Raw genomic sequence first — 15509 nt, forward strand, 5'->3', positions numbered from 1 at the left:
ATGAAGTCTAGTCCACTGAAATGTAGAGAAGCGAATGAATCTTCCTATAGTATCATTTCCAGCGCCGTCATATCTGGATTCTCACTACTCCTTTACTCTACTCTATTCCTCTTTCTTCATACCTTAGGTAGTTCTGCGCACTCATACTCATCTGGACCTCTGACCTTGCCCAGGTGGGGTACTCTCTGAACTAAAAGGGAGTTGGTAAATCCGCTCCAGCTAGCATTCCATCCTTCTATCTGTCTTCTTTCTCGTACACCAAGTACAGTACCCGATATTTAGATATCTGGATCCCAGTTCCGGGCCGTCAATGTTGACATGTTCGGGCCTCAAAATTGCGGGTGGATGATAGCGCCCGGACTAGGTAGGTAGGTAGGTATTACCTACACTATACGCATATTCTGCAACGTTATATTGACGCAAGGATACTTCTGTTTGTATATAAAATATCTATATTTACAAACTACTTCTATATTGCGCTTCAAGTAGGCCAGGTGGGGTCCGGGGGGAAACGCCCTGGAAATATTTCTTCCTAAAATAGTCATCATATCCTTTTGACTTATGGAAGGTACTTCTGATTGTATGGGAAACTCTATATAGATACAATTATCTCTCTATTGCGCTTAAGAAACTGCCGGAGGCCAGTTTCCCGTAGCGAAGTGAAGGGCCGTGGCTGGTAGTATCTATCTACCTTATCCACGGAACAGACGTCGCTTCTATCATACCAACCCAACCGTCTTCTGCACTCAAGAATGACGGGTCAGGCAGGGTTGGTTCTCTCCCGTCCATATTCCAATTCAAAGAAGAGACGAGATCCACGGGTTCCGTGCAATGCAAGAGAGAGGAAAGATATGAGAATATTCCGTCCGGTCCCCTTGACTCGACCAGTCAGTGCATGCGTGCTTGAGTTCAAGATCAAGTAATTGATGATTGAGTCAAATAAATAGGATTATGATATTCGTGTCGAGGTTAATGGACCTATTACCTACTACGTACCTACTAGATAGAATAGTAGTACCTAGATAGACATTGAAGCTTAAGGTACCTCAGAGGCCTGGAAAGAGTCCCAATCGCCGCCCTATTTACGGCACAGTCTACACGTGCCAATCTACCTCTACCTCTACCTCTACAATTGTTCAAAAGTCCAGGACAGACAAAGAACCAAATGGAATCGACGAAACGTCGCTGAATTCGTATCTGTTATACACCCTAGTACCTAGTACGATGATAAAATGCACCATCACGTCATCAACAATCATAGAGAATTATCATATCATCCATAGCTAGATAGATAGATAGTACTTGCTTGGTATTGGTAGATCAAACAAGATCAAACACCAAACCCTAACCCCCGAGCAAGAAGCCACAACACAACAGGCACAACCACGTTATCATTACAACCCGTGAGAACAGCCTCCGTGGCGCTCGCACCACCAGCCGCAAGGACGGCCTTGATGAATGCTAGAGCTAGAGGCCAGTGGAAGGCGAAGCTCTTCGGTGACAATAACAATGACAAGCTCTGCCCTTGTACTTCTATTTCCTGTCTGTTAAGAACTTCGCTTGCGCTTCCATTCACGCTTCCACTACCAGGCCACTGTCCCAGGACAAGGTACCCCTGAGCAACCATCAAGCCCGCAGTGACAGACGCGGCAAACGCAAGACTCCCCTCGACGGACTTCCCACCACCCCAGAACCACTTGCGGCGACCGAAGCGCCGGCCCACGAGTGAGGCCGCGGCGTCACCGAGACCAACGCAGATAATACCAGAGAGCATACTTGGGTCGCGGGATGCAACGTCCCAGTCTTTCCACGGGGAGTCGCCGGTGCGAGCGATATCGGATAAGGAAAGCCATAAGGGGATAGCGCTTCCTATGAGGAGGAAAATGTGAGAGACAATGACAGGGCCACGGTAATCTCTTCCGTCGACGTATGGTTCAAGGAAATATGTGAGGGGTCTTGAGATGGGCGGGAGTTGAGAGGCGCGGAAGAGGTCGAGGAGGAGGAAGATGGCCAGGACGAGGCTCATGGCCAGCGCACAAAAGGCTGGGTCGATGTAGATTGTCGGTAGGAACATGAAAACCATTGTGCCGTGGAAGACTTTGCGGCGAGTGTCGACTTCCACGTATGTTCCTAACCGGATAACGATTACGATGCCAGTAATTAGCACGGTGAGGCAGTATGCGATCAGTAGGAGGCGTGTGTTGGCGTAGCCAAAGGCGTTACGGAGGTGTTCTGCTCGGCCGAGATGGCAGAATACGTCGGATAGACTGGTGTCCAGGCGAGGGGGAATCGGGATCCAGCGCTCTAGGCTTGAAGTAATAACCCAGAACCTGAACCAGGATACATTGCCAAGCAAGTATCCCAAGGCCCAGCCAAAGGGATCTTCGCCCTGCAAAGCTCGTTCGCCGACATACTTGCGCACCGGACCGAGGATGACAGCCAGAACAGCTAAGTATGTATAGAGCGCATAGAGCCACTTGCGGACCTGGACCTGAGGAACGGTCATTGCCAGGAACGACGCCAGGTCTGGCGATATTAGCCTTTTGCGTCGCCCCCTGGGCGTAGTCCTGGCCTTTGCTGAGCGCAAGGCTTCTTCAAAGTTGATAGATGATTGACGCCGGATTGAGTCCTCCACAATGGCATTCTCAGTAGGACTCTCCGGTGGTGTCTTCTCCCGTACCTCATACGTTGTTCTTCTCGACGTAGAGGTCAAATGGCCATCCGGCGAATCACTATCCGAGCCAGGATCATCCGAAGACGCCGCACGACTCAACCTCTGACAAATCCTATGATCGAGCAAGTTGAGAATACTCTTCGGCTCGCGCGAGCTCGACCCGCTCGGTGACCGTCGAAACTTCCAGGTCGGGATCCGGGCCAGCGCAACCTCCCAATGGAGAACCTGGCGGCAAGAGATAAAAATACAAAGGCTGCCCAGCCAAAGCAGTGCCTTGAGAATTTCGGCCTGAGGAGACGTGGCGAATAGAAACAGATTAATAAGAGCAGTCGTCAGAAGTTGTAACTCCGCTGGAAGAATGCTGGTTGACAAAAGGAAATCTAGAGTGGGTATCAATGCTTGGTGCAAAGGAAAAACAAGAGTCAAGAGTTCGGAATCAAGACCACGGAGAGAAAGAGGGGTTGGTCGGATGCTGCGCCAGGACAGTTGCTCTGAGACGAGGACAGGCAGTAACGTAAGAAGCCAGTGCATCACGCATTGCCCATGTACTAGGTCGTGCATAGGTATGGCTGCGGGAGGTATTGAGGCGAGAGCTAGAAGAACGTTCGGGAGTATCAATGAAGGTTCGTGGCTCGACAAGGACAAGGAAACGTAAACCGGAATAAGAATTGGGTATAAAAGCGGCGCTGGGTCGAAACTAGACGGAATATCAAAGGACAAGAATCTGGAAAGCCGTAAACGTCCGTGGCGGTTGAGTGGGTAGAAAAGGTAAACTCCGACAACAGTAAGGGTATATGCAACGAGTTCTAGCATCACCAAAATTAGCCATCGAATCACCATAGCATGAAGTCAACCTACCTTTCCTCCACCCCCAAGCTCTCTGCCTCACCCCCGGCTGCATCAAAACCACCCCACCAACAGAAAACAACAGCGCAGTCTCAAACGCCCTCCGTATAATTTCAATCCTCCTCTTAAATTTGATCTTATTCTTCAATTCCAGGATATCTTCCTGGTCACCCGCAACCCCATTCGAGCTCCGTCTCGAGCTCCGCGAAGTCGACCGCGCAAGCGACGGCCATCTCTGCAGCCCCAACCCGGGAAGCCAAACATCAGTCTCCGAGACCCCATTCCAAGCTCTCCGAGACCGAAGCGGCGGTACCGGTAGACCTTTCAGCAGCCCTGTACTCTCGTCGTCCGCCTCGGTGCCGCTATCGCTAGATGTTCGTGCTTGCGTTCGTTTTCGGTGGTGATCGTGATTATGATTGTGATGTGCGGAGCAGTTGCCATTATTGTTGTTATTGCCATTGCTGGTGCTGATACTGGTGCGATGATACGGGTGCGGTGATCGCGATAATGCGCGGAGATCAGCTAGCTCCGAATTCGAGTCCGCGGGAGTCGGAATCATAGATATGTTCGGGTGCGGAGACAGCGCGTCGTCCTCCTGGCTTGTAGAAGAGGACATTGCCATGGCCCCATGGATATTATGAATGTGAACAGGATCGTGTTTATAGCGCGAGGGACGTCATGATCGGACGTGGGTGGGAAAACGGGTCGTGTCGTGTGAGGGCGGAACTGGAAGTCGGAGAGCAAAGGCCACTAGTACTAAGCCTGGACGGTCAGTAGGTTCAGTAGATCCAGCGGGGCGAAAACAAGGGCGAGGGTGGCGGCAGGATCATCTTACCTGACAGTAGTGACGAGACGAACAGACATCAGATCCCGATCGGTATCAGTGGGGAGATGTTGTTAGACTTGAGTGCAGATGGCAGCTTATCGAGCGGAAGGTGAAGGCGGGCCTTTTCTGTCGTCACATGCTCTGACCACTTCCCTCTGCCTACGGAGATCTCTTCCTGTCCACTATCTTCACTCACTCACACTCTCTACTCCGGAGTACATATCCATGGATCAAACTATTTCTGCCCGTTTACCTATCTGAGATCCTGTTTGCGCTTTCTTTCCCAACGCTTTCCCTCTAGCTCGGAGGACCATGCTCTAGCAGGCTCTAGCGACTGCGCCAGCCCAGTCGGCCGGGCGACACGTACGACGGCCGGGTCAGCGTCCAGACTCCAGAACAGTGGGAGTCGCTTAAGATGGGCGGCCGTTGGTGACATCTGCCCGGCATTTTAGCCCACGCTTATCGCCCAATCAACGAGTCCTCCAAGAGCCGTTGGATAATCCTCTTGCAGGTTTTCTCGATTAATCTTACGCCATCCATCGCATCGCCCCTCCATCCTGGACGGACTTTACGCGGTCTTCGGAGTCAAGAACTTGTGTCGATGGCATGGCCATAGATTACATCACGTCTGTCGCTGTATAACCACCCCCGCTGCTAGTCTCCTTCCCTCTGGACCCCAGACGGACTTGCAAGGTACGATTTGTGCTTGGCGGGTGTCGTGGGGTATAGCCTGAGGTTGGCTGGTATAGATAACGACGTGGGACGCTGCAGGTTGGGAGCCGTAGACCTCCAGAACATGCTGCATCTGAGATTGGAGATCCCTGTCTGCGCCACTGTCAATCTCAATAGCAGTATATCGCAGACCTTCTTTCGTAGTCGCTTCTACCGTGCGCCCAAATTTTGACTCTGAGTTTGTTAATCGGACTGCCATGCAACGGTAGCCTAGGCCCTGCCATTCGATGTCGCTGCCTTTGGGAAGTTCGTGAACTTGCACTGCGAAAAATGTAGGTACTGGGCTTTCGGCTTCCACCAGATCGAAGTTGGGAAGTTGCGGACGCGTACTAGTTTGTGGTTGCGACTGCTCGTGTCCTCTTCGCCCGTACTTGATATCCCAGACGTCTAACGTTGAGTCCTCGTCTTCCTCCTCAGCGAGTGCCTCCTCAATGGGAGTATGCATTTTCCTCCAGAGCTTCCATGCAAGCCGAGCCCTACTCCGGACGTGATCCGTCCCCGTAAAGAACGCAACGGTCCCCAACCACCAGCCCACTTCCATAACCGCTCCGATCCGCCACATATGTTGGAGTGAGAGAACAGCTCGTAGACAGTAGGTCTCATCCCATGAAGGCCTTCCGCTATCTGTAGAGCTCTCACTCTCGATCAGCTCCATGGAGGCTGGTTCTAGCGGAATCTGGCCAGCAATGTAAACCATCCGTTCCGATCCCCGTAACGGCACAGACATGGCCTGTGAGTACGGTCCTATGTTTGCGGGGGCCCAATAGGACCGCGACTGAACGTGCAGGCCGTCTCGTTGAGCCTTGGATCCTAGATCGACGACCATTGAGACCATCACGTTTACGCCGTCGGGTAGGCTCTCGCCGCATGCCACTGTGGCTCTTGCGGGCGGGTTCGGTTTCTGAAATAGAGATAAATAGACGCCGTTCATGGAGGGGAAGTCGGCCATAGAGCGTAGGAGGACGGTTGTAAAGATGATGTCGGATGTTGTTCGGGGTGAGGCTGAGGGTAAGGCTGAGGGTGAGGCGGCGCCTTGGATTGGGGTATCTAGAACGTTGCGGATCTTCGTCACAATTGCGGCCATCTGTTCGGCAGCACCGGGGCCAGCCTCGGGTGCTGTTATGTTAGAGACTGTCCAGACACCACCGTTGACGGCCTGAATCGACTCTGTAGATGTCCAGGACGACTTTCCCTCGCCTCGTACAGCCTCATCCTCGCTCCTATCCACATCAACATCCCCATTCTGAAGCCCACTCAAAGCCCCCGTAAATTCCCCATCCAAAATCGCCGGCCTCCGCACGTTGTCCGGGTTCACACCATCCTCACTGTTTCCCTTGGCCACAACCCTCGCTCCCGTCAACCTCAAATACCCAACACCACCGTCACCAACTCTGACTTCCCTCCCCGACTCCGGAACCTCAATCCTCCCCCTCCAAAGAAACCCCGGCCCATCAACCGCAAGCGTTTCATACTCCCCTCCCTCACCAATAACAGCACCCCTGATATCCTCACCCCCACCAAAAGAGAACTTCTTCACCCCCCTCACAATCTTCCCCCGAATCCCACCTTGAGGGTCCGCAACATCCCCCCAAAGAAACCCCTCATCCAGCGCGCCCGAAGCAACTTTCACGATCCGCGCTCTGCATCCGGCTGCCGCCATATCTTCTAGAAGTCCTGCTTCGGAATCCGCACCGCCGAGTGACCTTCGCTCCGCCGAGGCCGGAAGGAACGGGTACTGCCATAACCAAGCCAGAGGAGTTAGCCCCAGTCTTCCCGCGACATCTTCAATGCGGGTCCGCTGGTAAGTCGAGAGAATCGCGCCTGCGCAGACAGCGTTGGCTTCAGGATGCGTGGATTTTATCCGTTGGAGGAGGGGAATGAGAGATTCCGTTTCGTCTTCTGGACCCGTCCCCGACACCGCTGAGTTGTCCTTGTCTTGAGAGGTAGTAGCATCAACATCAACATCGCCATAAACCCGTCCACTATCAACAGCATCCCCCTCAATTGGCTGCCGATAGAGCGGGATCCCCAACGCAGCCTCGTAAAGCGGGATCACGTTCCAGCCGATTGTTTGGTACATGAAGCTGTCGATGTCGTCTTCTGCTTCGCCCCTTTCTTTTTCTGTTGTGTGGGATGCATCATTGTTATTGTTGGTGGTGGTGCTGGGAAGTGGCGGGTGGAGATTCGCCAACGCGACGACTTTGTGTCCGTTGCGGATGCAGTGCAGAATTGAGTAGAGGGAGTCCTTTCCGCCGGAGATAAGGGCGATTACGTTCAGGCTTGTGCCTGAACCTGGGGCCTTCGGGTTCCGTTGTGACATGTTGAGGGAGTGGTGTTTGTGAGGGGTTAGAATTTTCTTCTGGATACCCCTCAGGAGATAAGATCTGGTGGGGAAATGCCAATGAAGTGTATCCGCGAGAATGTGGAGGCGAGAATAAGGACTAGAGCAACACTTTCGGCTTTATTACTGTCAAATCTTAAATTCCTTGGGTGCAGCAAATGAAGAGAATACAAGAGACTCGAACAGCTTCAGCGGTTGCTATGTAGAGCAGGATGCAGGCGCGAGAGCTCGTCCCCTCGCTCCTGCCTGAAGAGTACTGGAATCGAACTCCCGCGAGCGGCATACATATCTACCATCAATTTCAATGTTAAATAACAATACAGTGGCTCTTCTACAGTGACTACAAGGTGGAAAGTATATGCTTCAGCAACATCTCAATTATGACTAGCGAAGCCGATGACGACCGCCACAAAAGCACAACGCAGTATTATGCACACGGGAAATGCAACCAATTGGCAAATGTCCAATATAAAACAGTATGCAATGGGGGTATGAGGTAGTAAACGACAGGTAGAAGCGGAAAAGGTAAGTTATACATGTAACCAGCACAGATGGCAGGAAAAGCAAATTAAACAGAATAGGCAGAAGACAGTGAACGAAGTGAATGAAGAAAAAAATATGTCAAAGAGAAACTGCAAACAAATACAAGAAGAGAAGCAGGAATAAAAATGAGTAGAGGTAAAAATGATCAACGAGAGGAAAAGAAGATCAACCCGTTGTAGCTGAGATGGATAAGTCTCAACCATGCGATGCGCTCTATAATTTTGTTGATCCGAGTGTTGCGCCCCTTCTATATTCCCAAATGAGGGCGTCCCAAAAACACCGCTTGTTTCCTATGATTTCTCTTTCTCTGTGACCTCGAGAATTGTGATGCGAACCCGTACCCAAAAATGATTGCTCGTAACGCCGAATCCAAGCCAAACCGACCGGTATGAATGTCGAAGCTGGTGAAAATGCAAGAAGTTGTATAAAAGAATAGGAAAAGTTCCTGGTCGCATAGCGTTCGTGAAAGCCTCAGGAGATACCGGATCACGCATTGGCCTCCTCACGCTTGCGCTTCTTGAGCGACCGTCGGTCAGCAGCCGGCGCCTCTTCGGACTCGCTGGACTTGGCCGTCTCGTAAATGACGGTACCCATCGTGGATGGGTCCCGCTCGTCGTACTGGGCACCGTTGCTGGTGTCAATGACGCCCATGATGACGGTGTTGGTAGCGTGAGTCCGGGCGTGCTGGGCGAGGTTGTCGCTGCGAGAGAACTTCTTGCCGCACTCACCGCACTCGAAGGGCTTGTCCTCCGTGTGCAGGGAGCGGTAGTGGCGCTTGAGGTGTTCTTGACGGCGGAAGCGGCGGGAGCAGAGAGTGCAGACGAAGGTCTTGGAAGGGTCGTCGGTCAATGACTGTTTACGACCACGGCGGTTGACTGAAACGGGAGCAGAGGCGGTCTCAGATCCAGAAGAGCTGACTACCGAGTTCTGGCGGGGTTGGCAATCAGAGTGGTCGTGCGCGACCGGCTCAACTGCGTTGCCCTTGACGGGCATCTGGGTCTGCATCCCGGCGAGAGCCTCAGGGTCGCTTTCAGTCTCAGCTTTCTTGTTTGACTTGCGGTTGTTTGGCTTCTTGGCCGACTCTTCGGTCTCACCAAACTCGAGAGGCATGGTAGGGAGACCAGAAAGAGAGATTTCCAATTCCTCCGACTCCTCCAAGCCGTGCTCGCTCAGGAACTCATCCTCATCCAGCGAGTAGGTTCCAAGACGCTGCCTCTTTCCACCGAGGTAGAATGTGCTACCACTGGGGTGGAAGTCAACCAGACGGTTGACAAACTCATCGTCCGAGTCGAGGTCCGAGAAGCTGTCGAACGTCGGCAGGGTGTTCAGTGGGTCCTGGGTGGTGGATGTGAAGGCAGGCGCGGGGTTTTCGTGCACGGGAAGAGTCACAGCCTCGCTACCAAGAACAACCTTGGGCTCTTCGTCATCGCAGGACAAAGAGGGCAATGGAGGCAGCTCGGCAGGCGCGTTGTGGGCCGACTCCACGGTGAGCTCACGTGGGTCGCAGAAAGAGGTGGAGTGCTCAACCTGGAGGGATGACTGGGACTGGCCGAACATCGAGGAAACAGGAGAAGGGGATGGTGATAGCGATGGGCATGAGCTGTTTGCCGAAAGAAGCTCTGAACCCTGGCTGGAAATAGAAGGGTTGTGGATGAACACTAGGAGGTATTAGTCTACTGATTGTGGGTAGACTGGATGCTCTCAGTCAAGCCGACAACTTACCAGGAGTCATGGCGGGCGAAGCTGAGCGCTGCCAGTCGACGTTGGCCAGAATCTCAGCGTGGACATCCTCCTCACATCCTTCCTTCACGCCCTCAAACTTCTCCAGGGTGAAGAAGTTCTCGTTGAGAGGAGTGTGGAGGGAGCCAATAGACGAAGGCGGGCTGCTCACAGAGCTTCCAGAGGTCGAAAGAGGCGGGGTGGAGGGGAATGTGTAGTAGTCGTGGCTGACGAAACGGGTGTCGATTGGCATCAAAGCAGGCGAGCCTTGCACAGCAAGAGCAGCTTTGAGGTTCGATGGCTGAGGAGAAGCGATGGGAGTCATGTTCATAGCGCCGCGGAAGGCGTTTGTGGTGGCCATCTGGTGCATGTTGAGGACTGCAGGAGCAGTGTAGATTGGCTGCTCGGGCACGCAGTGCTGCTGCTGAGATTGTGGCTGAGCGTGCGGGAACGGCGAGACCTGGCCATAGTATTGCATTTCCGAAGGATGGCTGGCGTACTGGGGTCTCGGTTGTGAATCGGCAGGGTAGTATGCGAATTGCGGCTGTCCGTTGGAAGCCATTGTGTATGCGTCCATAGTCGCTACTTTATACTTGTCAGCACCCCGTCCACCGTCTCACCATACCACCCGTACTCACATTAGTTATAGTCGAAATATATAAGAGCAGAAAGTCTGCTCTCGACCGGGTATTATTATAAATATAGTAGTAGTTTAGGTATTATTGGCGAGTATTGTCCACGATAGTGGTGCAAAGAATGTGTTGTCGGATGGCTCTGGGCCCCCCAATAAGGAATGATAGGAGAGGCAGAGTATAGCGGCCCAAGATAAGACTTGAGCAGGCGAGATGAAGCGAGGTTGGTGTTGTTGATGTTCCGTGCTCTTATGTATCTCTCGTTCTCTAGACGACGTATCGCAAGGTCTAATAAGGAAGGACAGGACCAGGTAGACAGTACAGTAGTAGTAGAGTCTCAAGGTGCCGGAAGACAGATAGAGATAGGTGGTCTGCAGAGAGAGACGCAAGCAGGATATGTATAGAATAAGAAAAGGAAAAAGAACGAAAGACGAGGGATCAAGAAGGACTAAAAAGGAAAGGAAGGGACAAATTGAAATAAGGAAGAGATGAGAAGATGAAGTCGCGGGGGAGGGAAATTGAGAGACTGAGAGTGGAAGGAATGGATGGTGGATGGGGATGGAGTGATGGAGTGAGCGAGTGGATGTTGGTGGATGTGGGTAAAAGAGTGTGATCTGCCTGTGCTACGAATTCGACGGACTGGAGCCGTACTTTGTCCAGGAAATAAATTAATTATTTTATTTTCCCAAACGGTTCCACTAGCTGCGACGAATAATCGGACGATAGATCATGGATGGTGTCATTCGCAGGCCAATATTGAGCACTTATCAACTCTATACCAGTATACCTATAGTACCAACCTGTAGATACATCTTTTATCAGACTTGCAATCAGATACCTACTCTGTCGAAAAAAAGATTGATGCTCCTCTGGCACCAGCTATGGCCATCCATCGTTGCAACCTCAGCGGAGACGGCACGGTGGGACTAGGATTGACTAACTCTCACCCTCTGAGCAAGAGCAGAGAAATGTGCACAGTGCACAGTGCTCGCTCTGGCTGGCCGTTGTTGCCATCGGATGCTGTGCAAGGCCAGAGCGAGAAGGGTGCGGTGACGGTCCACCCGGGGAGTCCCAAAAAGCGTAAAGACAGTGGGGGGCTTGCTAAGAGAGCACGAGTAGGAGTCAAGCCCCATTTCCAATGGTGGCCTCAGTTCCATTGCGACGGTCCGCTTACAGGATCGGTGAATGCGGAGAGCGATCTATTCGACTCGACTCAGTCGCTCAGGTACGCTGTCGCTGACAGGCTGCCGCTGCGAACCAACAGCGTTCCCGGCGCTGCATCGGACAGTCTCAGTGGCCAACAGAGTTTTTCCTGCTACAGTCTGATTAGCTCTGGCAGCGGTTCTCATGATGTCTCAGCTCAATTTGGATGTTGTGTTGTCGAAGGCTGAGTAGTTGCCACAACTAGACGACTACAGAGTATTATTTTCGGGACCGAAGACTAAAAGGTGTAACTGGCCCAATGATTTTCGCTCCTTCCTAAAATAGATCCAATTTTGATTAATGCTGCTCGCCCTCCGCCAGTCGTTCTTCGTCGTCCTCTTCCCTGAACCCAGCCGCATCACACCAACAACTACCTGACTGCCTGACTGTGCCCTCCCACGCATTTGCCCGCGCCTACCGACGAACCACCCTCGATCAATGACAGCGCTGCAACGGCGTCCAGACGTGACAATGACATGCTGGTCTGATTCCAAGCCATCGGCTTATCAGCGATGTGCACCGCCCCGCAGCCAATCAGCGCCCGGGTCGAAATTGAAGTGGGCCGCCTCGATTTCCTCTTTCTGAGCGAGAGCGGGGGGTTCTCACAGCCAATAAGTGCGGGCGTTGATAGCAGCGCGAGTCTCACTCTTACCGAAAAGTTGGTTTATCTCAGTGTTTGAAGTGGGAAGGATTGACTCGCTCGGCCCCACTGCGAGTGGGCATCCCGTCCGGCCTGTTGGAGTGCCACGCTAGGCCTCTTTGGTAGATTGCTTTGATTGCGCTCGAGCCGTCGCCGTGCTTTGAGTAAGATCTGCGTCTGCGACCATGAGACGAAGAGGGTCTCTGTGACTGTGAAGGTGAACTGTGAGCAAGACACCGACGGACGGCAGGGTCGATCAACATCAATTCCCCGTGCTGCCCTGGGTCCTGGATTCTGTCCGTCGCACCGCTGCCGTGGTCAGTGGTCAGTGCCACACTTTTGTCGCCGTCGACTTGCCTTCCCTTCACCCTAGAGGACAAAGAAGGCTGACGAGATGGTTACGATGCGCCGACCGGAGTAATCTACTTGAGACCTATATTAACGGGTATTATTGTGGCGATTCAAAACGGCCCACTGATTGTGGCATGGTAGGGAACTCTGAGAACAGAGAACACATCACGGTGCATGCAATCCCTGTCGGTATAGCCAATATCTGCAGTGTATTATGCGCTCTCAACGCACCTTCTTTCACATGACGCTCCTGCAACCGATTCCACGGACAGCTTCTCGATGCCGATTGCTTGTGGCTTCTGACATGAGGGGCTGCATCCTGTCCTCCAGCACAAGTTTGCTTGTCATCTGCCAGGTACGCTTGCGTGAGCGCCCACCTTGCATACAATATTGCTGCGGGCCGGAGCATCCAACCATCGCATTTGACAAATAAATCATCACTTTACCTTTGAGGCAGCCAGCAATCACCGCCTGCAAACCGTAAAGCGAGACAGGTTTCAGTGAAAGAGACTGAGCCACAAGGTCATATCACATACTTTCCAGTTTTGGCTGGACCTGTTCAACACCGTCTAGACCGGTCACTACTTATTTGCGGTCTACTGCAGGAACAACTGCGGAGAGAGCGCATCCTTGCAGCAGTCTTGACCTGGAACCCACAACCGCCAGCGCCCCCAAAATCCAGCCAATTATGGTTCACATCGGGGTTGTCTCTGCTTATCGGAAAATGCGGGCAGGCACCGACGTTGCACAAAACCTCAGTTAATAATATACAGAATAGAGAATCATAAGTGACGCTGTTTCTCGCCAGGATTCAAATAATCCCACACTGAATTCCGGGATTCGGAATCCTTTCCTAGACCAATAGGATAGCTCTTCGAGCTTCTTACACTTTATTCAAGGTTCTCTTTGTCTTGAATCTACTTAGATACCCCGGAAGAGCGAGTGAGCTGTTTCAACCAACGTCAAAGAACGTTGCTTGGCAGGTAATGACCTTGAAAACCAAAGCTAAAAGCTTACTCCGAGCTCCGGACCGTCCTTTAACTGGATTTTGACTCATGCTGATCTGATTCTGATCTGGAGTCTGGACAAAACAATGCAGCTTGGACTTCGACTTTGAATCGCCAGGCACGAATTCATGCATGATGATCTGTGCCTTGAGGCCTTCAATGGGTCGAGTAGATTGAATAAAGCAAAAGCAACTCTTTCGTAGTTCTCGTCAAACTTGAAGTTAGGTGATCTTGCCCCTCATTTTTCAGTCAACGACAAGAACAATGATAACGATGCAGATTGCTGCAGTGATTGCAGATAGCGGCGATACAATTATGCAGTAATCTTGACTTCAATCTTTATCCTTTATTCTCTATCGCCGTATCGCGATAATGAGACTCCGACCGACTCATGCATTCGAATAATGAAACCTTCGACTTCGACGCAATGATCAGCGACGCATACTCTAGATTTTTTGCATTTCGAAGTGTGGCATATGGAAGATGGAGATACTCAAGTTGCCCCTCGCAGGGCGGGGAATCAATCGTGCAGGTGAGACCGCATCGCAGCGAAACCCTGACAACTCTATATCTACAAGGCTCAATCAAGCAAGGGATCCATCCCAACCGGAGCCGTAGAACTAGATACTCTGTAGAGACAGAGTAAAATCAAGACAAGACCGTCAACCGAGTGGGTGACCGCAAGCTTGAGCATCTATATTCCAACTCTCTGTACGGAGTACACACCCCACAGGAGTAGACAGAGTAGTACGAGCGAGATACTGGTACCCGAACGTTACCAGGCGTTGTCGCAGTCTATCGCACAAAAAGTAACAACCCGATATTTGGCCTCTCGTCATCACTCAGGTACTGGTACATTTTGTGGGACGCAAACTCGCCGAATTTTGATTGTGCGTTCCAGATGCGTCAGGTAAAGAGACAGTTGTCTAGACTCTCCAACTCTCCAACCTGAGTTCTGAATCTGGGTGTGGTCCAGGTCCAGTATTGAGGTTTTGAAGTTCCCATCCGAAAACATGTCTCTTGCCTACTCGAGAAGCGAGAAACGACGGGAGTCGGTGACAGCATTTGATGTTTCTCACCTGCAGTTTGCACACTCGCAGACTCCAGACGGGCCAGGCTGGAGACCGGCTCGGGAAGGTCTAGCGCCACCTAATGCAGTCTAGCGCGTGAATTTACCGCCACTCATTGGCCATTTAAAAATAGCTAGCACCGCAGTCGCCACTACTTGATCCTGTCTGGGAATTAAGGTACTTTTTGACAGGAGGGTTCGCGACAAGGGACGGAGATGATAATGGAGACGCTGGGCCGCTGGAGTCGAGGGTCGAGAGTCGAAACAGGCAACAACACCACGCAAGATTAGTACTGTACTTTCTCATCTCACCTCTCCCACCGCTTCCCTTCTCCCCGGCTTCGGCCCTACTGATGTCTTGGTCTAGCGACTCCATAATTGATTAAACAACGGTCGGCTAGACCTTGGAATGACGAGCTTGAGATAGGCTCGCCGCCGGCTCCTGCTACTCCTGAATGGTGAACTGTTGAATATCCACACCTTTGATTAAGAGTCGAGCCATATCGACTCCATAGAAGCCTTCGAGAAGGTCAATAGCCGTAGCAGATAGATTAACCGGTACGGGACCAGGAGAACTGGAGACCATTTGATTTCCTTCGAGAAGACTTCCATTTCGAAAGCTCGAAGCTCGTCGCTCCACTTTGATATAATTTCCTTCGTAGATGTTATTAGTAATTTGTCATCTGAGGCAGATGATGGATCTTCGGCCGGGGAGCTCGATATTCGAGTCAAAGACCAAAGTCGTTGTCTCGAGGTTCACCGTCATTTCTTAGCATTCAATCAATTTCAGGGCCTCGGGTGCCGAGCGTCCGAGGCCGAAACGGGGGAGGGCACCGTTGTCGCACAGACGCTGCGAGGATAATCAATGTGACGAGTCGAATCATTGGGAATCCTTTGCCGGTGCATGAATCACATTAGAGACAATA

The 15509-nt window shown here is 51.9% G+C and overlaps 2 protein-coding genes across 2 annotated transcripts; both read right to left on the minus strand.

Moving 5' to 3' along the window:
• Positions 1–1330: 1330 nt before the first annotated feature.
• On the minus strand, positions 1331–7675 carry BDV17DRAFT_298376 (uncharacterized protein; the record flags this gene model as incomplete). Its single annotated transcript, XM_073763677.1, has 6 exons — positions 4990–7675; positions 4170–4246; positions 3995–4119; positions 3533–3901; positions 1577–3480; positions 1331–1492 (listed from the first exon to the last, which is right to left on the minus strand). The coding sequence occupies exons 1-6, from the start codon at positions 7396–7398 to the stop codon at positions 1331–1333; spliced, it is 5046 nt and encodes a 1681-aa protein (XP_073615686.1). The 5' UTR covers positions 7399–7675.
• A 631-nt stretch (positions 7676–8306) lies between these two features.
• On the minus strand, positions 8307–10430 carry sebA (putative C2H2 transcription factor (Seb1)). The gene is made up of 3 exons (XM_073765242.1): positions 10320–10430; positions 9685–10266; positions 8307–9620 (listed from the first exon to the last, which is right to left on the minus strand). The coding sequence occupies exons 2-3, from the start codon at positions 10256–10258 to the stop codon at positions 8449–8451; spliced, it is 1746 nt and encodes a 581-aa protein (XP_073615687.1). The 5' UTR covers positions 10259–10266; positions 10320–10430; the 3' UTR covers positions 8307–8448.
• Positions 10431–15509: the final 5079 nt, after the last annotated feature.

This window comes from Aspergillus undulatus (genome assembly GCF_047715775.1).
Source record: "Aspergillus undulatus strain CBS 261.88 unplaced genomic scaffold BDV17scaffold_23, whole genome shotgun sequence".
NCBI lineage: Eukaryota > Fungi > Ascomycota > Eurotiomycetes > Eurotiales > Aspergillaceae > Aspergillus > Aspergillus undulatus.